Source organism: Polyodon spathula, chromosome 4 (assembly GCF_017654505.1).
Source record: "Polyodon spathula isolate WHYD16114869_AA chromosome 4, ASM1765450v1, whole genome shotgun sequence".
Classification (NCBI taxonomy): Eukaryota; Metazoa; Chordata; class Actinopteri; order Acipenseriformes; family Polyodontidae; genus Polyodon; species Polyodon spathula.
In genome coordinates, this window is record NC_054537.1 from 70,460,240 (window position 1) to 70,485,838 (window position 25,599).

At 36.5% G+C, this 25,599-nt stretch overlaps 1 protein-coding gene across 1 annotated transcript; it reads right to left on the reverse strand.

The window, feature by feature from the left end:
- Positions 1–413: 413 nt before the first annotated feature.
- LOC121314808 (lysophospholipid acyltransferase 1-like) lies at positions 414–24,122 on the reverse strand. The gene is made up of 14 exons (XM_041248496.1): positions 23,980–24,122; positions 23,708–23,824; positions 19,811–19,956; positions 18,875–18,952; positions 15,994–16,089; positions 13,100–13,155; positions 12,458–12,512; positions 11,838–12,021; positions 9,601–9,793; positions 7,997–8,100; positions 7,755–7,819; positions 4,638–4,770; positions 4,045–4,196; positions 414–3,155 (listed from the first exon to the last, which is right to left on the reverse strand). Exons 2-14 carry the CDS (start codon positions 23,792–23,794, stop codon positions 3,041–3,043), a joined length of 1,464 nt encoding a protein of 487 aa, XP_041104430.1. The 5' UTR covers positions 23,795–23,824; positions 23,980–24,122; the 3' UTR covers positions 414–3,040.
- Between the last annotated feature and the right edge of the window lie 1,477 nt (positions 24,123–25,599).

Genomic DNA, 25,599 nt, shown 5'->3' on the forward strand with positions numbered 1-25,599 from the left:
ATGTTTTTAAAAATAAAAAACTTTTAGATTTATTTTTTTTAGCCCAATTGACATTTATTTGCAAATTACCCATTAGACATCAAATTCAATTACTGTAAAGCACCTTATAAGTAGTAGTTTTAAGACCTTGAACTAGCTACTTAAATTCACGGACCTTCAAGGGTTTTAAGGACCTGTGTGAACCCTGTGGTACCTGTTTTTTTACTAACATAGGGTAGGTAGAACAGCAGTGCAGGGCATGTGTTTCCCAGTCATGTTTGGTGTGGTTTACCAATGCAAGCCAGGGGTTTGCAAGATGACATCTGCCGAAGCAAAGTTACATCTGGTTAACAGTTAGAAGGTGTTTGGATACTAAAAAAGGAAGCATAGTCTATACAAACTGAGCTGGACTGCAAACAAATCTGACACTCATAGAAAGATGGAATCTTTTATAAGCATTTACAATACAAAGATGGATGCAAAACAACAATAAAGCAGAGAGACGCTGTCAGAGAAAAGACCTTCAAAAATGATTCAACAGTAATTTGAGACCCTGGCAAATGAAGTCCATGAACTGAAACACAGCCTCGACTACACAGACCAGTTAACTGATGATACAATGAAAAAACATGGAATTAAAAAACATGCTAAAAGACTCTAACAAAAGCATGGACGTCATTTAAGGGTGTGCAGTTCCTCGCTCTTTTTTTTTTTTTTTAAATAGTGAGTGTTCTGTTCCTGCTTTCCCAATGCCTGCAAACCCCTGTATCCCATCACTGATGTGCTGCCAACCTTTACAATACATTAAGACGACTAGGGGACACACAGTATATGTAGTGGTTTTGGTTTCATGTCAGATAATCTCATATTTTTATCAGTAGCTGCTATCAGCGTTTCATAAAGGGGCCTCGCTGCTTTTTGTAACATATCCTGTAGTAGAAATATGTAACAGGCATCAATTTTACTGATCACCCATTCGATGGTACAATCGTTTTGTACAGTACTGGTTTTACTTCTTATTTTATTTAGTGTCAATTTAGTTTTTAAATGAAGGGTATTTTATTTCTAATATGTTTTTTCTTAAAACCAAATAGATAGACTATCTACATACATCTACATATGCCACACTTACTTTTTTCAAATATCTTAAGAACCGCTAATCCGCTATCAGATATGGAGTAGTAAATCTATGAAAATATGTGAGTGTTAGAACACACAAGTGACTTACAGTGCACTTCACATCACCAGGGATATGTATTCCAGCAGGGCATAGTAAAAATCATGCTTTGATCTTTCTGTAGGTCAGCATTATGTAGTAAACAGAATATTTTGAGCCTGTTATTTACTGCAAGTCCTTTGCAGGAATAATTTTACACTTTCTCTGAAATGTGATCCGAATTACTCTAGCGGTGGTAAAATAAAAAAATTAAAAAAACCTAAATCACAAGATTAAAACACAGGTGGCAACATTCAGCATTACAGGGCTAACAAAATGAGAGGTTCTGGATAACACTTGCACATTTGTATCTCTTTCATTTAAATCAAAGTCAAGATAATCCTTCCTTCGTGAAAATGCTTTTACAGCAACTTATTACCTAGGTGTTGCAAATGCACCTACATGTTTTTCACAAGTTGAAATACAAAATGGATAAAAATAATAGAGCACTTTATGCGCAAATACATACCAGCAGGATTATGAAACTTCTGCCAGATAAATCAAGCAAAATAAAAAAATATCTAAGGACATTATTAAAAGTTTCCTCGCTGTAGACCTAATCTTACCTATTGGATTTTTAATACTTGAATAGTAGCATTTTATCCCAGCTAAGAAATGTAAAAATTAGACCTAAAAAAAGTGTCACAGTAGGAATACTGGTGCATCACAGCAAACCTCACAGGTTGTATTCCTTCTGGATGTAAGACAGCTCATTAGATTACAATAAACACCCAGAGCAACTCATTACTGGCCTTATCTATACATTTCAAGGTAAGAATGTACCTAGAAGCCATGTCTGGGAAATTGGATTCAATATGATTAAATATAAAACAGTAACCTTATAGAAGATTACTGAATCAAACTGTAATAGTGTAGTGAAAGTATGGTAAAGCACAGGTAAGCATTGTGAGTGACTGAACTATTGTACAACTTGGTTAAAAAAACAACACAACATGGCTAACCATAGTAAAGAATAGTAAATGCAAAGCATAAGCATGGCAAACTGCAACTGTACTGTAGTAAACATTTAAACGGGAAGTGCAACTTGTAATAGAAGGAATCTTTACTTTATCTCAGGTTAGGAACAAATGCTCATTTGTTATCGCTGTGTCCACCCATGACAAATACTGCAAGTCATGGTTTTTCATGACATATCCCCTAATTTGACAAGCCGTTACATGTTAAAATACAACCCAGCTTATTTCTTAATCTGCTGTTTCTTATTGTTGCAATGACAGAGCATATTGCTGAAAAACATGATCAGACATGGGGGGCTGACAAAGCTTATGATATGCAGCACACACTTTTGTGGAATTTACGTGTCATTGACATGCCTGGCTCATTTCCTTTTTTTTCCTTTTATTCAAATAGAAACTCCACCACCTGTACTCTTTAAAACCAGCCACTTACAATTGGAATTAATGTTAATGCCTGAAATTTGAGGTGCATCCATATTCAAGGAACAAAATATATAATCCTGCTTCTTAAAGGTGGTTTTTCTATGTGTGCTTTTTAAGGACTGACTTTGCTATAGATTTCTACCTTCAACTTCCTCACAGGAATTAGAAGCAGTAATTACAGATTGTCACATATCCCTCCAGAAAAAAAAAAACATGGGGCTTCCATTTTTACAGCAAATTTTTTTATAATCAAGAAACATTTTTTTTTTTTTTTTTGCATATATGCTTGGCTTGTGAGTTAAAGAATAAACGTTATAAATACATTTATTGCAATACAACACAAACTATTTTTTCAAATCTTTCCAAAGCTTCATTGTCCCTTGGGTTTACCTAAACAAGGCCTTCAGCAAAATTCTTTCCCCTGTCAGTGTAATGCTCTGATGTATCAATTTTCCTTGTTGTTGCTGGAGGTGTGGACTTGTGATTTAACAGTGTTTGGTTTTATCGGTAAAACCAGCAGCACAAGAATGCTAAGAATGTGAAAATAAAAGTACATTGACCTGAAAAAGAAATATACAAAATTAAAACAGACTTTCTTATTCAAACACCTGGAATGACATGAAACTAATAAAATCAATCCAACACATTTTGCCTGAAGTGTACTGCCATTGTCTATGCCAGTCTTACATTCTAGGGTTTGAAAAAAATTAATGTTAAATGTCAATTTTAATTCTACAACACAAAACATATTTTACTTTTCAAAAAGTAAAATATCTTTTTTTTTTGTTGTTATTTCTCAAATTGAGCCCATTACTCTTAAAACCAGAAATGTAAAATATAAATAATTAGCGTAAAGCGCAGGCTTTATTACAGTACATTTCAGAGGAACTTTAAATAGTGTCACTGTAATTGCTATTTTATATATCCCTTACTATTGCATTGTGTCTACTGCTCCAATACTGCTTTTACCTGTCTTAGAGCGGAACAGTTTGTACAGGTCATGTGTCTGTCAGTGATGAGACTGACAACCTTCCTAATTCCATTACAATCATGTGACAAGTTTACCTTTTAACTTCACCTTCTCTTATATATATATATATATATATATATATATATAGAGAGAGAGAGAGAGAGAGAGAGAGAGAGAGAGAGAGAGAGAGAAATCGAGAGAGCAGCTGGGAATAGCAGAGTCAAGACAAGCTCAAAGCCAGGTTATTTACTGGGTAAATAACAATGCAGCAGGTTATTGCTCTCCGGCAGAAAAATGGTAGACCAGATCAGGATTGCTGTGCATTGGTGAGCTTTATGGGGAAGCTCACATACTGTAGTCCCACTCACATCTGCCTTGAATTAGCCAGTTCTATCATCCATCACCCTTCACAAAAACATTTTTAGAAATGGTATAAAATAAAAATCAGTGTCTATAGAACCATTTAAATATTAACTTACTTGTAAAACTTAAAAGTTGGCTCCACTGCCAGCAGTAGAAATGGTGCAGCAGTGTAGCAGATTGAAAGCTGAGTAACAGCCCACGTGACTATATCATAAATAACCTTCTTTGTCCTTGAGGAAAGAAAGTGATGCCTAAAGTTGTTCCGCATCTGAGAGAACAGAGAAAACAAAATCATTTTACAAAAAGCTGTATTACAAGATTACAAGAGAAAATAAGAATGTGACCGGTCGGCCAGGTTGTCTTTGGCCCGCAGTGGGAAAAGAAGCTGACCACACACATTTCAGAGTACGCATATGGCCTCCGAAACGTCTCTCCCGAGCATGAGGGTGGCAGCGGTGAGCCGGTTTGAAAAACAATAATTGAACATTTCAAATTGGGGAGAAAACAAGAAATAATTGCTGATTCCAAATTTAAAAAAGAAAAACAAAATAAGTGTGTCCAGCTTGTCCCTCAATAAGTGGCTGCATTGACCAACATGTCCAAGAAAAACACCAGCAGCTGCACATTGTGGACTTTGGAAGAGGGTCACTCAATTGTTGGCCGGTCATCGTATTATGCCAAGTTGAAGAAAAACATAAGAGGGACTTACTGCTCTCGCTGCAAAGGTAATGGGAATTGCAGTGATGAATGTGAAGTAATATCCAGGGTACACCCCGTGCCATACAGCTGAAAGGAAAAAGGTAAAAGCTGTACGGGAATGTGGAGCCCGGTCATAACACACTCTGAAAAGGAAAAGCTCAGAATTAGAAATGGCTTGTAAACACCCAGAATGGCCTTTGCTTTTAATTGTATCTCCTGCATATGGATGCAACTGAAAGTGTTTTCATCATTTCTTTTATCCTCAGCCTTACACACCACTCATCACCTTGTTATTTGTTATTTGATTTTTTTTTTTTTTTTTAAAGAAAACTTTTTTTTTTTTTAAAGAAAACTAAATGTTGATATTAAAGTATCTGAATACTTTCGACATGCACCATAGCTGTTTTTTGTTTGTTCTGTAACAGTTTGTCTTTTGTTGGTGCCACAACAGTGGTAAATGCTTTGTGAATATAGTCAACTATGTCACTGTGATACTCAGAACTAAACAGTTTGCAGGCAACGACACACATTTCTAGAGTGCCAGAATGATACTCAACTACATAACCATATTATGGTGTGGTGTATTTGTTTACCACAATCTTTAGGATTGTAAAACATGCTCTGATGCCTTCCATACACTTCTGTCATTCCTGTAATGAGTTTGTAATTTGAAATTATTAAACACCCTACACTTAATACCACTTTGGGATTTTATACAGCACTAGTTTTTGTTGCTAATGGATTGTGGCAGTGTGGTAGTGTGAAAGCCCTGCCGGTACACAGGTGTGTGTTTGTGTGGGGAATACTGGTTTGGCAGGGAGGGGGTTAAATTTCTCCAGGTAAAAACATGTAGGAACGTGACTGGAGCCGACAATTCTATAAAATAGGTGTTCACTGGTGTTAGAGAGAGAAGTAGGATTAATGTTGATGATAGAGGTGGAGGTCTGTGTTCTGTGTTCCGTGCTGTGCCGTCTTGTTTACGTTTGTGAGTTTTTGTAGAACCATTTGTTTTAGCCCATGTGCCTTTTGTTTTGTCGAATGTGTTTTGACCATGTTATTGTTGTTTATGTGTTTAAAAAACTGCGCATTAAACTTGCAACTTTCTTTGTCTGAGTCTCTCTCCTTGCAAAAAACATCTGGGCTGTGACGCCACCACGGCATATATTGTGTTAGTGGGATAGTGTCCCTACAGACAGACCAGGAACTGCAGGTTTACTAAAGAGAGAAAAAAGAGAAGGATGGAAAGAAAGATAGGGCTGGGCCATCAGGAAAGCGTGGACACACAGCAGTGCCGGTTGAAGGTTTTGGGCACGTCTACGAAGGGTGCCGATGGAAAACCCCTCTGGTGGGAGGCCTACAAATCGGGATGAGGTGAGGTGAGCACTGCAGAGGAATAGCTCCTTTGGGAGATCCACCCCAGCCACCTGCCCATAAGAGCCAGAACGAAGACGCACTTCCATGTTTCCTCGGCTATGCAGAGCCCCGGCACTATACCGGATGCTACCACTGCCAGAGTGCCCAGTGCCACCACCAATGCCGGAGTGCCCCACACCGAGGGCAGCATTTCCACTGCCAGCATTGCCGCTGCCAGCGTTGCAGAGAGAGGGGGAGGAGGTTAAGAGACCACCTCCACTACAGCCCCTCACCAACCCGCCCACAAAAATACATGGGGGGGCTGGACATGAGGGGAGGGGGTTGGTGTTTTTTTTTTTTTTTGGGGGGGGGGGGGCCGTTAGCAGCCATGTGTCCTGCGCACAAGGGGGAGGTATGTGGCAGTGTGACAGGGTGTGTGTTTCTGTGTGGAATATTAGGTTGGCAAGGAGGGGTTTACATTTCTCTTACCTTTACAACCAATCAGAGTAAGAATTAAGAATTTCAAAGCTATTCAGTCAGGCAGTGCTGACAGTATGTGGTTGAAGCACTAAGACTCGCTCAGAAACAAACAAAACTGGACCCATGACTTGTACCAACTGCAGTAAGAAAGGTGCCTATACTATTAAACTAAACTGTTTTACAACAAATGGATTTTCTAACTGATGTTTTTCTATGAATAATAAAAACGCTGATGACACAGGAAGAGTTTGGTACGTAATGTGGACTGGGTATAATTTAGTACTCGTAGGTTCTGGAACGTTCAACATACAACAATTATTCACATTCCATTCATGAAGCCAGTATAAAGGTAAATATTTATGAATTTGTCTAGTTTCCATTCCAATGCAGAGACCAAACTTTCTGCTTTAGGAATCATATGACAGCATGTTACTGTGTGACAGTTTATCAAGAGCGCATTTACTTGGAAATAAATAAATTAGTAAAAAAAAAAAAAAAAATTGAGTATTATGAAAAAAATATGATTTACGACTGCAATTTGAATTAATGAATGTGTTATGTTGTCGCAGAGTTTGAAACGTGTTTGATGTCTGAGAGGTTTTTAGTGAGCACTGATAATACTGCATTAATGGAGATGAGACTGGACCGTATTGGTGGTATTTAGGAATTTACATTGCACGTGTTTCGTGTTATGCTGGTCCGTCTTGTTTACGTTCGTAAGTTTTTGTAGAACCTTTTGTTTTTTCCTGTGTGCCTTTTGTTTTGGCAAGTGTTATTTTTGTTTGTGTTTATTAAACTGAGCATTGGCACAATAAACGTGCAGCTTTCTGTGTCTCTCTTCCAGCAAAGACCATTTAGGCTGTGAAGCTACCAGTTTTCCTCAATAATCCAAAAGTAATGAGGTTTGCTCAGAATTCCATGTGTAGTTTGGTAGCCTTCAGGCTTCAGTATGCCAGCGGTGTGCAATGTCACATTGTGGGCATTTCCAATACTCAAAATAACAACTCAATACCAGCAGAAATCTACTACTTACATGGAGCTGTTCTTCAGTACAGGTACACTGTACGCAAAAGAAAACAAGGTTTGTGAACCATTTGTTTTTATCTACCTCATAAAAGATGTGAAACTTGTAAGGGATTAAAAAGTACTGGTAACTTTTTATTTTTTAATTAGGATTTCAGTTTGTGTAAGTTTCAGTATTTAAGTTACCATTCGGTCCTAAAATGAATATACAGAAGAGAGCACCGTGTCTATGTTTTTATTATGATGACATGCTGAAATAAGCTTTACTTACCGCTTCAACCATGCTGCCGTCTGAATATTCCAATTGTCAATATACATTTTAAAACTTGTTGCTGTCTAAGGCAGAAAAATAAAACGTATGGTTAATATGAATAATGTTTTAATGACAAAAGACACTTTTGGCATTATGGCTTATCCACATCCAGTGGTTAGGTACTGCACCAACACTGTTACTGTATGTGACATGGCTGATTTCCATTTTTTTATGAAATTGATGTTTTTTTAGCACCTCACCTCAATATGCCAGATGTTCAGGTTTGAAATGAGGTCCCAGCGGTACTGGCCTTGTGCATCAATGCCATTGAACCCATAGCCAGCAGCATTGTTAATAGCATCAGCTGATTTGGGGGGGGGGGGGGGGGAATACAAGAGGATCATCTCAAAATGTATCATTACTTTATCCCTACAGAAAGGTCTAAAAAACGCCTTTGAAATCCCATTTTATTACCAGTGTATTAATCTGAAGAACCAGTAGACCACACCATTACCAACAATGGCAAAACAATGGATGTGGAACAAACATGCCCTGGTGCTAGCACACCAGTACTAGTATGATATAATTAATGTTCCGCATTTTCAGTCTAAAAAAAAAAAATCCCAGGAATTTATTTTACAAATATTAAAAAAAAAAACATTTTAATCTCAGTATACATACTTTACATGTGGAATACTATGCATAGCAGTTCCGGTTTCTGATTAAGTTAATGACCCTGGGCATGTATGATGACGCAGAATCTGTGCAAGTCAGGACACATTTTCCCAGGTTAGCTGGTACTTTGCAATCGTTTGGGTAATCGCTGTGCTGACGGAAACAGTATCTGCAGAAGGTACAACAGCACAAAACAAGCTATGTTTATTCGCTTTGAAATCATAAAAAACTAAGAAAATTAACAGAACAAGGCATCGGGAGACATTTCTATCAATGCGTTCCATAAGTTTACCAACTAAAGCATCACTTTCTGTCAAATATTTAAGATTGTCGACATTCGGCAGTGTTTTAGCTGATGGACAGTACTGTCGCACAAAGTCACCGATACACACCTCTCTGCAATAAACACTGGCTGTCCAGCAAAGCACAGCGCTCGGATAAACTCATTCTGCACTCTTTCTTTTATTAAATACTGTGAAAAATACACAGCAATGGATTGCTCGTCTTTCAGTTCACTTTCTTGTTTTAGTGTAATGTGTCACTTACTTTCAGTACCTCAATGCAGCAGTATTTGCAGCGCTGTGCATCCTCTGCCTCATCTGGCCCGCTTCTGCTATTTGGCTTTTTGCATACTTCGAAACATTAGTTCTCTTTTGAATATTCATAAACTGATTTACATTTTCTCCCCATTCCTCATCCTTTTTAAATATTATATTTTCGTGCAAGTATTTCAGTTTAGATTTTGATCAAGCTAGTTACTACGTCCAGCACTTGCCACGCTAATCACACTTTGATTGGCCAACAGAATCAGGCGATAATGTGTTTGTGAACAGAGAACCAATGTGCGATGTTTGAACGTCATTTGATCCTCAACGTCTAAACGCACCTGCTCTATACTAGGATGCAACGTAAGGCTGCTTATTACAGTGTGGGAGTCAAAATAAGACAGCATTTTAAGTAAAAAATATCGTGTATTTTCTAGAAAATATACTGCGAAAATACTGAATAGTAGACCAATAAATAGAGCAAAATCAGTAAAAACCAAAGGTTAGTTAAAAAAAAAAAATCCTGTAATTTTTCTGTCAAATTCGAAATAAACTGAAAATGCGGAACACTTGGTATATGCATTGTGATGCCACTGGAGTAAAATAAAAAAATTAAAAAGTATTAACTAAAATATAACTCTCACCCAAAGTCCATGCAAAATAATACTTTGGTCTTGCAGCTTGCATTGCAATGTAGGTATAACTCAGTCTTGCTAAAAATGATGCTTCATTAATAAACTTATCATCAGCAATGTAAACAACAGGGAAAGCTTTGGTAAGACTCAGGAACAAAATTAATGACCCAGTGGTAATACATAGTTTATAAACAATAGCTCTCTGAAAAAAAAAAAAAAAAAAAAAAGTTATTACACATATAACAGATACTTATACAATTTTGACTAACTTTTCAACTAGAAGTTTTGGAAACTAGATTTTCATAAGAACATAAGAAAGTTTACAAACGAGAGGAGGCCATTCAGCCCATTTTGCTCGTTTGGTTGTTAGTAGCTTATTGATCCCAGAATCTCATCAAGCAGCTTCTTGAAGGATCCCAGAGCGTCAGCTTTAACAACATTACTGGGGAGTTGGTTCCAGACTCCCACAATTCTCTGTAAAAAAACTGCCTCCTATTTTCTGTTCTGAATGCCCCTTTTCTCTAATCTCCACTTGTGACCCGTGGTCCTTGTTTCTTTTTTCATGTCGAAAAAGTCCCTTGGGTTGACATTGTCAATACCTTTTAGAATTCTGAATGTTTGAATCAGATCGCCAGATAGTCGTCTTTGTTCAAGACTGAATACATTCAATTCTTTTAGCCTGTCTGCATACGACATGCCTTTTAAACCTGGAATAATTCTGGTCGCTCTTCTTTGCAGTCTTTCTAGAGCAGCAATATAGTTTTTGTAGCGAGGTGAAGACAAGAACTGGACAAAATATTCTAGATGAGGTCTTACTAATGCATTGTAAAGTTTTAACATTACTTCCCTTGATTTAAATTCAACACTTTTCACTATATATCCAAGCATTTTGTTGGCTTTTTTTTACAGCTTCCCCACATTGTCTAGATGAAGACATTTCTGAGTCAACATAAACTCCTAGATCTTCTTCATAGATTCCTTCTTCAATTTCATTATCTCCCATATGGTATTTATAATGCACATTGTTATTGCCTGCATGCAGTACCTTACACTTTTTTTATTAAATGTAATTTGCCATGTGTCTGCCCATTTCTGGATGTCTTCTTAAAGTTCATCTAAAATCTTTTATTGTATTTTTTTTTTTTTTAATAATTTAGTATTTTCTCCCAATTTGAAATCTCCAATTGTATTTTAGGCTGAGCTCACTGCTACCAGCCCTGCGCTGACTTGGGAGCGGCAAAGACAAATACATGCTGTCCTGTGAAGCGTGTGCCATCAGCCAATCGCTTCTTTTCACTCTGCAGGCCTGTCATGGAGCTAACCCAGAGCTACATTATCGGAGGAAAACCCAGCTCTGGGCAGCTTACAGGCAAGCCCGCAGGCACCTGGCCAGTCCACCCCCGCCCCCCGCGCTGAGCCGAGGACACCCCCCCCCCCCCCCCCCTCCCGGGTGGCTCTCAGCCAATTGTGTGCCAGCCCCTGGGAGCTCCCATCCAATGCTCTGTCCAAGCAAAACATGGTTTGCAATAAGTCTTGGATTAGGGGGGGCGTGCCTGGGGAGGCTGGGCCACAGCTCGAGGCGACTGGACCTCCATGCTACAGACGGGCACTTTGTTTACATAGAGGAGGAGAATGTCCACTCTGCAGGATAACTCATAAGGAACCCTTCAACTGCAAGACGGAGCCTGTGAAGGTTCTGCTCAGCCAGGACTGTCGTAAAGACCCGAAGTCGCTAGAAGGCCTATACTTTGGGAGCAGCACCAGGTTAGTTCCCAGCCAATATAGAGATGGTTTCGTAGTGTAGTAGGTTCCTGGAGCGAGATGTCTCTTTTAGTGAGACTAGTGCTCACCTTCTGTGGCAAACTTTCATTTGTAGCTTTGTTTTGTTCTCTTTAATACACCTGACACTAGGGCTACCATTGCTGGTACCCTAGTGGCAGCAACAGTGTTGTAATTAAATCTGTGCGCCTGTACGTCGTGTCAGCACCCACTGCTCTATGTCCGACTTATTATTCAGTGATGACCCATGCACCTAACACTTCACATACAGCTGGATTGCCAGACAGCTTCCTCTGTTGATCCATAGATTATGACATTATAAAGAACATGTGTTAAATAACTTTTAGAATAAATAGTTCTATAAAATAGAATAAGTGGTTCTTTTGATATATGTATTTACGTTGTATCTTTAGAAGAGAGGAATTGCTTTTTAAAGATCAGAACAGTGCATTAAATCCAAAACATACCGTAGGAGAAGGTTCAGGAAGCCTGTTGTAGCCATTGGGCTTCCAGTTTCTTTCTAAAAGCTTCACAGCTATGTGCCTGCCTTCAATGAAGGCAATGTAGTCTTTGTAATTACTGCAAGGTCCAGCCAAGATGCTCAAGAAACTGAGGTTGTAACTCAGGTACTCCAAAAGTGTAGGCCTTGCTCTGAAAAATGCAAATTAGAATTACCATAGGTTCAAATATTTTTCTTTTTTTTTTCTTTTACAGTATGACAGACCTAACAACAAAAATGACCACATCCAACAATTATTTAATTACTTATTATTATTAGTGTTAGAAACTATATTAGATAGTTTTATCTGTAAAACAGAAAATTAATAAGAAAAGTCATCTGTGCTGGGTGACAATGTAAATCTTGGAAATATGAACTAGGCTAATTTGCTTAATCCAACTCTGGTTAACGGTTCTATCTCTGTCACAATCTAGACTTGCCAGTTACAAATGGACAATAAATCCAGCGAAATCCAGTTGACCTGGCTTTCATACATTTCTGGCAAAACATATCCATAAAACAGTATGTGGAGTACCTTCTTGTAACAAATTTCCATGCAATGGTTAATCAAATTCAGGTAAAACTTACTTTACAGCTAAGTGTTGCTGCTCAGAGGTGAGTTCTTCATCTTTCTTACATAAACCTAGCAAAAATGAAAGATGCCAGTAGTAAATCCATATAGGCATTAATATTCATTTGAAACCAGTCTCTAAGATGCAGAAACTGTGTAACACTGAAAGTAAAGCACTAAAGTCTGTAGAATTGTTTCTGATTTTAACTTTCTCCAGAAGACCCAAGGAAACAAGATGTACAGTATAATCTCAATCCCCAAACAGGTTTATAATAAATTCAGTGACTCAACCAGTAAAATGTTTAACCCTGGACATGTGCAGGAGGTCATTTGTGTTTGAGTGTTCGCACCTACAGTGACTGAAAATGCTGCTTGAATAAAATTGAAAAGAAAAAAAGGTTATTACATTATCTGTCTTTGTGAATATTGTACACAACCAATAAGATCAAATCACATATGGAAAGAAAAACATTTGACTTTGTTACCCAGGAGCACAATTTATAATTTCAGAGTATATAAATGCAATATAGGTATTTTGCTTATAACTTATAAAACAAAACTTTTGAAAATTACAAGACGTTGTTTGTTACATAAGTTCTGTAATATTCTGGGTTACATTCTATTATTAGATCTTCGTGTTTGAGTTTAACTTCTCTTACCGTCATGCACCTGAAAGGCTACTGTGGTAATCTTCTGTGTTATTATCATCAGTGGTCTGTAATGACAAATATACAAATATATATATATATATATATATATATATATATATATATATATATATATACTATTAAGAATATAAGTATATAACCCATATATAGTCAGGAATAATAATTATTATTATTCACCTAAAAGGTAATACACAGTATAGTCCTTTTTAACTGCAGTTTCTTTAGAGGTATTTCAATCTGCATGAATACCATACTTCTGGATTGAAAAGGAATGGTAACAAAATCAGGGATTCTTCAGGAAACAACAACATATTACCTGTAAGATAATTACTTGTACACAATAGTAACATTTGTTCTAAAAATTACGATATAAGATTTAAAATTTGCAAACCCATAATCATTAAAACTTTTAATTTCATATTCACATAGGGCTTATTTGTAAACATAGGTGATGGAATAGGACCTTTGACTAGAAGCTGTACTGAGGCTAACAGACACCAGAGGGTGCTGTTGATGTGGCCCCATTTATGAAAATGTTTATATGATGTTATTGTTTTTTTCATGTACTGCACCATTACCCCAATTTGTGTTACAAATCGGCTGCACTAAAACATAAAGCCTAACCGAACTGAAAGTACAGTATTTTCGTTTCAACATTCTTGCAGACCAGCAGAAAAATTAATACATTATTTTTATTTTTTAAAATACAAAAAACATAATGAAGAGCCCATTGTGATGTTGTACGTAGAGAACAGTAGCTGCATTAGTTCAGCCTAGTATTCACTTGGTACTGTCTGATTTATACAGACATCAGTAAGTGCTAGCTGAATGTATCAAACCTTTGAATTCCTGTTTTATAATACTATGCATAGCTGGACTTGATTCTCTATTCAGAGAGTAAACCATACAAAACTATTTCACTGTGTCACCCAAAATAATAAATACATTCCTATAGTAAAACTAAATGCAACCTATAAAACGAAACAAAATGCAAAAATAAAATGAAAAATTATAAAAGCAAAACATAGTGTAGCATTTCCATAGGAGGCAGAAAACTAGAGAAGCGTGTTTCTTTCCAAAGGGCTTTTATTCGGCTTTTATTCAGCACACCTTTCTCTCGCACAGAGACCACAGCTCTGTCAGCTGACCAACAACATCCCATTAGTCTTCAGCTGCACACTAGGACCAATGGGCACAGACAAACAACAGCCAACGAGGACAGACAGACAACAGTCAAAAAAGAAAGAGCACAGTGCTGGAGCAGTCTGCAGTCCCTGGCCTCACTCTCCACTATACAGAGATTATATTCCTGCTCTACACAGATGTCCTGGTTCTGCTATCACCCACAGAATAAGGGCTATAGTCTGGCACTGTTGGAGCAGTACTGTCAGACCTGGGCACTGACAGTCAATCTGGACAAGACCAGAGTTATGGTATTCCACAGGAAAGCCAGATCTCAGGGAAACAGGTACCACTTCACCCTGGGCAATAACACCCTGAGACACTGCTCCAGCTACACATACCTGGGGCTCACAATTAGCACCTCACAGACATTCAGCCTGGTTGAAAAAGCAAAAAAAAAAAAAAAAAAAAAAAACAACATGCAGGACCTTCTGTGCCATAAAGAGCGATATCTTTGAAATCAAACCCCCAAAAAGAATTTGGTTATAAATCTTTAGCAGGATTCTCCAACCTATCCTACTGTATGGCAGCGAAGTCTGGGGACCAGCCATGAACAGTAACCCCAAAAACTGGGACAAAAGCCCAACAGAAACATTCCACATGGAATTCTGCAAAACTATCCTCCAAGTACATCGAAACGCCCCAAATGATACGTGCCGAGCCGAACTGGGTGTTTTTCCCCTTATTATCCCAATACAAAAGAAAGCAGCCAAATTCTGGGCGCATCTGAACCAGGCTGACACACAGAGCTACCACCAAAAAGCCCTGCTGAGCAACCAGCTCTCCCAGAGACAGACCTCCTGGGCCAGCTAATACTAAAACTAACACACTGCAACGAGAACAATGACATCGTGCAGAATGATAAAGACACATCCTTTAGACAAACCGGCAAATCTCTAAAAAATAAATGCATTGAAAATTGGAAAAAACAATATATCCCAAAACAAACTAGACTTATCAGGCCCTAAATAGAGAAATTCAATTGGCAGATCACCGGATCATAGTTAAAAACGCTAAGGAACGTTAACTAAATAATGATTTTTATGGAAGTGGAGAACAGCGGAAGTGTATGTGTTCAAAATACACAAATGAATTATATACAGTAATGGGGAGAGTTCAGTCTTCCCTAATACAGTCAAACCTGCTCTGAACAACCAATTAAGGGACGGTCTTAAAAAAAGAACTGAAGGTAGGGTGTCTGATTTTCATGTGCATTTTTTTTCATTTACTATTTTTGGGGTTAACATTTTTAAATGTAAAACAACAACACTAAAAGTTTACTCTTGACTGGAGAGGCATCAGGTAAAACCAGGTCCTATTCTTTGCAAAATAATTTACAGTATTTACAGTATATTTACATTATAATCGTAAATCTCGAAAAACTACTCACTTCTAAATCTTCTCTAGTCATTTTTGTATTACTTTAGTATAAATACACGTTAATTTGGAATCATATGTTGTTTTTTTCTGACTTTATGTGAACGAAAAGACACACATTTGCCCATTTTCCCATTGGAAATAGTGATATTTTGAAATATCACTGTCCTGGTCACAAAAGCAAGGTCTGTGGGGAATAATAGCCATTTTCTATACTTTTGAGGCATAAGCAATTAGGAAACAACACTTACTACCCAGGAACAAAAATTGTGTTACATAGTGTATTCAGTCTGGAAAAAAATATTAAATGAAATCTCCAAACTCACCCTGAGAAATCTGTTGACAGGAGTCCATAGTTAAATATGTACACTCTGCTAATCTGGCATAGTATAAGGTACCCCATTGCAGCAATCAGCGAGTACCTGGATATAAAAACAGATGCATAAACATTTGAAAACATGCCTCAGTGCTAGCTAATCAATGTGACTAAAATTTGTTGTGCTTTATCATACCCGTCTTTCAAAATAATCGTATTCCCTTAATGTTAATGTTTTTTCTGTTCGTAACCCATTCCTATGCAAATAAATAATTAAAAGTAAGAATACTTTATTTTAGATAAAACAGTGTATTTAAAAGATTCATGGTATCATCAAAATGAGTTGTTGCTATTTTGTATGAAAGAAGAAAACATATTCTTTAATCCTTCCTTGGTATTGATCTCAGCCAGTTTGTGATACCATACAGACAAATCTGTCTCATGCAGCTATATCTGCCACTCTTTGCTTGGCAGATATCTTTGCTTAACCATGAATGATCAAACTCTATTATATCTTGTCTAGACACAGTGAATGTTTAAATACATATATATATATATATATATATATATATATATATATATATATATATATATATATATATATATACACACACACACACACACACACACACACACACATATATATATATATATATATATATATATATATATATATATATATATAATAAGAAAAACGAAAAAAGAAAAGGATATTTTAGGTACTTAGAAAGGTAGAACAACTGATTACAAATCAATTATCAGGACGTTTCGGACTATAAGTCCTTCATCGGCTGAATACAAAAAAAACAGTACTTTAAGAAGTTAATAAAAAACAAATAAGTAGTCTTTATTGAACGTTCAGTCAAGTCGGGTGCTGGGTGTTTTCCTTTTAGAATTGAGCATTATTTAGTCTGGTGTGGTTATTTGTATGTACACCAATATATTTACTTTGATTATTCATGTGTGGTTTCTTTTTGTTTATTTTGTCACAGGTGGTGCTTGACAATAAGTAAACTATTATTTTTAGTGCAAGATATATGGATAAGATTGTGTTTTTGTTTTATTGCACTGCAGTAATTATTGATTTTAGTTTTTTTATTTTGTTGTCTATAATAAAGATTTTGCTGAAAAGAGCAAAACCAATTTCCAATCTTTCGTCTTTTCATTTATTTGAGAGGGGCTCTATGTGGGGTACCCAGATATTGCTAGTATAAAGATACAGTTATTGGAGGTTCTATTCCTCATTAAACTATAGACAGCGTAGTTTGGATAGCAATCCGGACAATTAACTAGAAGAGGTCACGAGGACTGCCATATAGATATATATATATATATATATTATATATATATATATATAATATATATATATTATATATATATATTATATATATACACGGCACTTTTTGAAAAAGTATTGCCCCCTGTCTGATTTTCTGAATTTTTGCACATTTTTCACATTGAATTTGGTCAGATTAATTAAAAATAAAAACTGAAATTGCTTGGTTGGATAAGTGTCGACCCCCCTTGTAATCGCAATCCTAAATTAGCTCAGGTGTAACCAATCGCATTCAAAATCACGCACCAACTGGCTTCCATCTGTGTTAAATTGTAGTGATTCACATGATTTCAGGACAAATTGAGCAGTTCCTGTAGGTTCCCTCTGCTGGGCAGTGCATTTCAAAGCACTCAACCATGAGCACCAAGGCGCTTTCAAAAGAACTCCGGGACAAAGTGTTTGAAAGGCACAGAAGGGGATGGGTATAAAAAAATATCAAAGGCCTTGACTATCCCTTGGAGCACGGTCAAGACGATTATTAAGAAGTGTAAGGTGTATGGAACCACCAAGACCCTGCCTAGGTCAGGCCATCCCTCCAAACTGGAGATTTTTTTGTTTTGGGGAGTGGCAAAAAACATGCAAGGCTTTTTTGTTTGTTTGATAATAACCAAATCAACACACCATATATAAACATTAACACAGGCAACTTTTAAAACTTTAAAACTGCTTCAGTGTTGAATGAGGCTTCAGTTTACTTCAGTCAGTATCCAGAGCTGTTCAAAAATCCCGAAAACAATAACTATTATCCCTAAATATCGGATCAACGGGTTTGGCAAGGATGGCTATCACGTCGATGGTAATGTGCTGTTTTGTACTTTCTTTTTTTTTATTTATTTTTTACAACAGGGAACTATTTGTAATATTTTAAGTCAAAATTTGTTTTAGTGATTAATGGCACTAAGTTTAATGGCAATAAGTTTGTAACTTGCTTAAAATTTGAAAGTGTAAAAAACTGTATTTTCACTGTAAGTGCGGTGAACTGTGAATTGCCCTGCCGACCTAAGCCCTCTCTACACGGGCAGCGCTCTGCCAGTTGTGCGTTGCCCTCTGGGAACTCCCACATTCTCCAGGTTATAGGGCGTATCCTGAACTACATGAGGCGCGCCTTTACTGGATGCGCCACTCAGGAGCCCCCCATGTTCTTGAGAGAATAATGTGATTGTGGGTGGGGGTAAGCACGGACCATCACCACGTTACACACCATAACAGTAAGTCAAAATAGTCAATAATATGTTTTTTTTTAAATATATACCATAAAATTGAAAAAGCAATTCACCACATTTTAGGCCTACTTTTCAGTCACATATGTGAACATACAAAGACGCCTTAAACCACAACTTTAGATCTAGACCTAAATCTGAGATGGCCCCTGAGTCAAGTTAAAAAGTTAAGATGAGGTCTCACTTTATTACCTCTTCTTCCTAATTAGGTGAGATACAGGACCTGCTCTAGTTAAAAATTCAACTCCATTACAATATTAAACAAAGGCATTCTAAATTCAACCATTGAACCTTAAGCTTCTTTTGGTTTACTGTCTACAGATTCTGTTAGTTACCTGTGTACGTTTTGAATGCTTGCTTTAAGCATGATGCAGTAGCAAATGGACACCATTGTGAAAATATGTAAAGAATACCTGGAGAGAAAAAAGGTTACATAATGTGAGGTTTTACATATTTCATTAAAATTCATGAAAGTACATACAAAATACAAATTGAACATAATGCTCTGTTAGACATTTTCTTTCAACCGAGATTACTCTAAACACCCACAGTACATATTCCACAAATATTTGCAAATGTTTTTTCCTCTGCATTATACAAAAAAGCTGTACCATAATGGGCAACAGAAACCAACATAGGTTATGCTAAAGTGGGTTTATAACCCCTCAGTTTGTCTATTTTTTTTAACACACAGCATTTGAAAATCTAACGTAATGAATATGGATTATAGAATCTAGTTATACTGTATGTGAGGATACTGGAAAGTACCCTGTTCATTTTGCAAATGAACTGATCAACAACTACGTGTTTTTTTCTAAAATTCATCAAATCTTTGGGGGATGGGTGTATCAGTTTCTAATTTAACTTTATACAGTATTCATTTTATAAAGTCAATTGAGTTTGAGTGTTCCTTATTTCACAAGTTTTGTAGCTAGTCTTTGAGAGTAAAAATACCAACCCAGTACTGCAGATTTATTCCCTCATGCACGTGATTGCAGCTTACAGTTTTTACAGCTTTCCCTTCAACACCATTTGCAAAAAAACAGGCTCAAATGCCTCTCTTAAACATGTGACTAACAATTGTGCTGAATTGTGTGGTTGATTTGTCCAAGCCAAGTTTAGAGTAATATTAAGTTATCAGTACTTCACTCGAACTTTAAGTATATAGTTATCTCCATTTTAACAAAAAATAATACAAAGTATGTATGATATTAACATGATAACTATTGTATTTAAATGGGTACCAAAAAGAACCAATGCATTGTACTTACCAACCAAAGCAGAATATAGCAAAGTATGCTCCAAGGAGAGCCGGGACAGCATGACGGATGCTTGTACTGGCTTTATTTGGACTGAGGTATAGGCGAAACCAAAAAGCAGCTAGAAGAGCACAAAGCTGACAAGCGAGGAAATTCACCTAAGAGTGAAAATAAAGGATGGTCCGTCTGAATAGCACTGAACAAACAGCAACAGTAAGACTGTATTTAATGACTGTGATTTAATAATCATATCTCTTGAATAATAGCGTGGGTAAATTTTATATGTAACATATTTAAATATAAATTAATTTCATAAATTCTAGTGTAATTCATACATAATTTAGTTTAACTTTTTGCTGTTTTTGTATAAATGTATCTTGTATAGTTAAAAAAAAAAAAAAAAAAAACATATTGAACCAATACCTTGAATGTTGATTAGTTCCAATTATAATCAGTATTCATACATTGTAAATAAGGCTTAGGGGGTACACTAATACAGGATACAGTAGTCTCAGTGTTCAGGAACACCACTTAGGAGAACTCTTCGCCTAGAGGAATACCCTTGTGGTGGAACAGATTTTTCCCATTGTGAATGCTCTGGCTAAAGGAACAGGAACTTTGCTTAAAAGAACACCTTCTTGGCACCGACAGCGATTCGTTCACAATGGATACAGTATTGTTTTGTAAAAAAAGGACATTGTGAGGGTGTCTTATGAGACACTGATTGGTTTATTAAATCTTTCCATATCATTGAATTGTTTTGTACAGTATTTAGATTTCCACGAGTGCACCTCATCTCTACAAAATGCATGTAAACAAACAGCAAAATGTAAAATGTTTCTCGTGCTACGCTCAGTTGGAAATTGTTCGAGTTCTTGAAAAGTACCTGAATCAGATACAAGACACCAAGCAATTTGGTGTTTGCCGTTCTGGTGAGTTGCTTCACCATTCTGTTAAATAGCATGCATGTCTTGCATATTGCTTGTATATTTTAACGTGTGTTATATAGTAGTTTTGGGAAATATACCTGAATATTCAAACAAATATTTTTTGACACGCATTCGGATACAAAAATCTAATTTTCGTATTCACTAGAAACGACAGCTACCTTGCACTTAATTACCAAACTGTGTGACAGTTTATATGGCAAATGAAAAAGAGCTCTGTGTGATATGTGAGATTAATATATAAACACAGCAGCACAACAGCCTCTATTTAAAGGTTTTAGAAGGCACAAAGTAAACAAACCAGATTTATGTGCGCACATGGAAAGCCATCTGGGTCAAAAAAAGCACTGTGCTGCTTTAGAGCGAGTCAGAATCTCATGGGGCAGAAAAAGGGCAAGCACATCATTCTGAAATGCCTCCCTTAAACAGTGCCCTACTTGCTGGAAATGTTGTGTAGTGGTTTTTATATAGATTTTATATAATATATTTTTTTTGTTGCGACTTTCTGTTATGTGGAATGTAATAAACGAGAACCAAATTTTTTTTTTCCCCTTCACTTTACAACGCCCTTTCCACGTTTGTTTTATTTTTAGTGTTTTTCATTTGCTTGTTTAACTATAAAAAGCACAAGTAAACCTCCTGTTATTAATTGATGAAAAAAGTGTCTATGGCAAGGAATGAAAAAAGTTAAAAATAAATAAAATGTGGTGTCAACTTTATCTACTGTTTATTTCGGGAATAAACAAAAAAACTTTTAACTTGAACTGCTATTTGGCATCCTTTGTTTTGTAGTTAATTCACTGAGGTAAAGTAAGGGCTACACAATGTATTCTTTACTCCTGGGACATTTTTTTTACTTTAACGTCTTACATAGTGTAACGTTTAGCTGTAAAATAATGGCACACACAGAAGGCCATGCCCCCCCTGCCTCTGCTGCTATGCTGTTTCTGCCTGTGTTCTTAGCAATATAATGGCTTTTATCACTTTTTGAAAACGAACAAATATTTGATCGAATATTTAAATTATGAGCAAATATCCGAACAGGAAAATCCACATTCGTCCCAGCACAACTATATAGCGAGGAACCAAAGAAATGTGCTTTAACTGTTACTTGCATCCCTCACAACAATACTATTGGAGATAACCTTTGGCTTGCATTTCGTAGAAGGTAAACAGGTGTGTTGGGTTTTCAGAGTATGGCTACTTTAAGAATGCCATTGCAGCTTTCGCTGATATTAATGTATTCTACTACAATTAATATATATGTTAAGGTAAAAGTTTGAATGTTTTACAGGTAAAAGGTGATAAATGTCCGCAATTCTGAAGAAATATATTGCTTTTCGGACACTTATCGGTCTGGTTGTTTTCAGGTACAAAGTGGTATATTACAGAACTGCACTTGTTCACGTGTGCTTAAACAACCCACTAAGAAAGCAGGGAAACGGCCATTCAAATCTGGTAGGCTACGTTATGCTGTTTTTGATCTTTTACATCTTTTTAAATGCAACTTATCATATTTTTCCAGCATAAAGAATATAGTATGTGAATATTTATCATATGCAAAGAGTGGGGTCTTGTACGTTTTTTCACTTGTACAACTTTCTGGTGACTTTTCATTTTGTCTTGTTTGTTGTGAACTGTTTTTCTTTTAAGAGAAATTGTTGTCTGTTTCCTGTTTAAGTTTGCAAAAATAAAAAGTATAATTAGCGGTAAATGTACCTCTTTTTGACAATAGCAAAACACCCATCAGATCGCAATTGATTGCACATGTACCAATATCTGACAGTTGCCTTTCTGACACTATCTGTGTCAGGTGTTGGTATGGATGCCACATTTTGATGATGTACCACTTTCTAACACTACACTGGTTAATCTTATGATTTACTGAGGCTTATTGGTAAACGTCTGGAATTATGAAGAACTATATTGCTTTTCGAGTTTTACTGGTTAATCTTATGATTTACCTACGTAGCTTACCCTCTAATTTTAACACTGAGAGAGTACAATTTATTTTCAGGGGTGTAAAATGCAACCTTGAAGTCATGAGTAGTCTCAATAAATACTGTACAATCATAAATGGTAAAGGTGCAGGCATTAAAACAGAGCCTTCCATTTAACTGCAATGTAACTGAACTACTGTACAACCACACGTGTGTTCTACAAGATTCTTTATGGGCCCAGTGCATTTTTTTCGAGGTATCACACTGACTGCAAATTAATTACGTTACTTATATTTTAACATTACATTCTTAAACTCGGTGAACACGTTAAAACTTCAATATAAAGCCATACCGATAAATAAAATAAGGAAATGCAATAATACGCTATAAAACAGTTCGTATAATATAGTCACCTTGTTTTAGTGGTTGCCTCTGACGATGGTTCCAGTTGTCTTTGTAGCTGGACTGGGGTGTTTACGTTTGCCAAACATTGTACAGTAACATAAATATTGTATACAGTGCGTTATATTACTTCTTATATAGGCTTCTAATCTACAAAGTGTGTAAACATGTAATAAATTTAAAAATAAAAAATAAAGCGCTGAGCTATACCGTACCTGATTTCAAGGTAAAAAAATGCAGTATTCTTTTGAATTTATCTAACCATTTTGATCAAACACTATGGTGTTAGCAGTACTATTTATTGATAACACTGCTAAAAAAAAAACAAGCTCAGTTTTTCTAAAGAAACTACTTCAATGTGATGTCAGTATTGTATTTGAAACACAAAATAGACAGCTCCCGAACAATCTCTACAGTTGAAAAAAAATCCCACTATAGATTCGCGCCTGTTGAATCAGCCTAGTCTACCGCAACAGTTGCATCATAAAACGATCGTTTAAAAAAAAAAAAAAAAAACTGCATCATACATTTTTTACTGTTTATCAGGTTTGTCGTTTCTTCTCGCCGTTCCCATGTAGGCTACACGTGTATTTACTGTACGCTTTATTTACAGTTCCTACCTGGTCCAATGGAACTCCCAGTAGCTCACTGACTGGATGTAATAATTTAGAACCTGTCGTTCTGAATGGAATGTTGGGTTCTGCCATCCTGCATTTTGAACGTTAGCGGCCTAACATCTGCAAAAGTAAGTGGAAATAATATGCATATAAATACTCCAGTTCGAATAATGCAATAACATAAACAGGTTGAAGTAAAATATCCTTAGTCTGTCCGCCTCAGACTTTCTTCTTCTGTACTTGTCACTGGTCAAACAGAATCTGCAACTGCTTACCGTCAACAGTACCCAGCACACCCTTTTTGGGTACAGTACATTCAACAGCGCTGTGGTAGTTGTCACAACGAGCAAGCTTTCTGACAATCTAATTATAATAAAGCCTTCTGTTATCGACACCAGGACAGGCCCCTAAAAATGAGGAGGCGGGAATGAGCAAGGTGGGCTACGCCCTATTATAATTATCATCTGTCATCCGAAAAAATCATGAGTTAATCCATTGGACACTAGATGCGTTAATATCATACTTCAGAGCGCTGACGTGCAGTAGAGGCTTTGTAGTAAATATACCTAGTTTCAGTAATTTAATTATATACAATTCTGTTAATTCTTACATAATGCTGAACAGAAAAATGTTAGTATAAACTATGATCAGCAAACGCTGACCATAAACCACTTTTCTTTAGTGCACTAAAATGGAAGTTAAAACGTTTGCGAATTGTTTCTATTAGATCTGCAATAATGTTGTTACGCAATACATAATATAAAAAAAAAACATGATATTACACAACTGCATACAGTTGTCATAGCATCAGAAAACATATGAACAATATTTTATTTCAAACACTCGCTCCTGTAATAGATATATCTAAAAGTTGGGAAGCTAGCAATGAGCTACAGAATATACCATATTGACCGTCTACACTCTGTGTATGGAGCCAGAGATTCCATCACTTCAAGGTACAGCCCTCTTTTCTGATTTAAGTCCTAACCACTCGGTTGCCTGTCACGCTTCTTTCTCCGATGTGACTCAGGTTCGGCCATTGTTTCTTTACTTCCCCGACTACAATTGAAATAAAAAGTATATGCTTGTTATAACCAATACTGCACAAAATCAACATGTTTATGTATGCCATGAGTTCATAATTTCAAGTTTTATAATACTAATTCATGCCCAAAGTTCGCGCCAATGTCTTTCCATATGTGTTCTTTTTTTCAAAGTCTTTATAATCTTTGTTGGATTTATCATAAAGTCATTTTTGTTTCGTGACACACACTTTTTTTTTTCATTTTGTTCAGGGAACTGCAAGAAACCACGTGTCTTCCCTGTTGTTTTTCGTTGGTTAGTGTAATTTTTAATGCACGTCAAATCAGATTAAATCGAACTTGTTTCGATTCCAAAACTGACGCCCCGCCGTACGACCAGGCAGTTGCCAAACCGGTTTTCTTTTACGTGGCGTGACATCAACAGTTAAAAATGGTTGTAGGAGTGGTTTTGGTGATTGACTGGCGTTAATCTATACACACGTCATTAGAAAAAAAAATATGGAATTTTTTAAACACCCCCACTCCCCTCCTTCTGAAATGGATTGGACTTTTTTTAAAAGCCAGCGACGCTTTTTCTCGTGAGACTTGGCAACACTGCCCACGACAATTACGGATTGTGTGTAAGGTATAATAGGGAATGCAGACGATCGGTTTTTTTTCTGCTTAGACTCACGTTAACATCAGATGCATGACCGGACCCAGTATGCAGTGGCCTTAACTCTGATCTGTAAGACTCGATGCTCTTACAAACATGAAAAACAGATTTTGTCGGACTGGAATAGAAGACTGTAAGCTTCTGATTTGAAACTTAATACTAATGCCCGTTTACCTGAAGAAAACTACTTTGTCAAT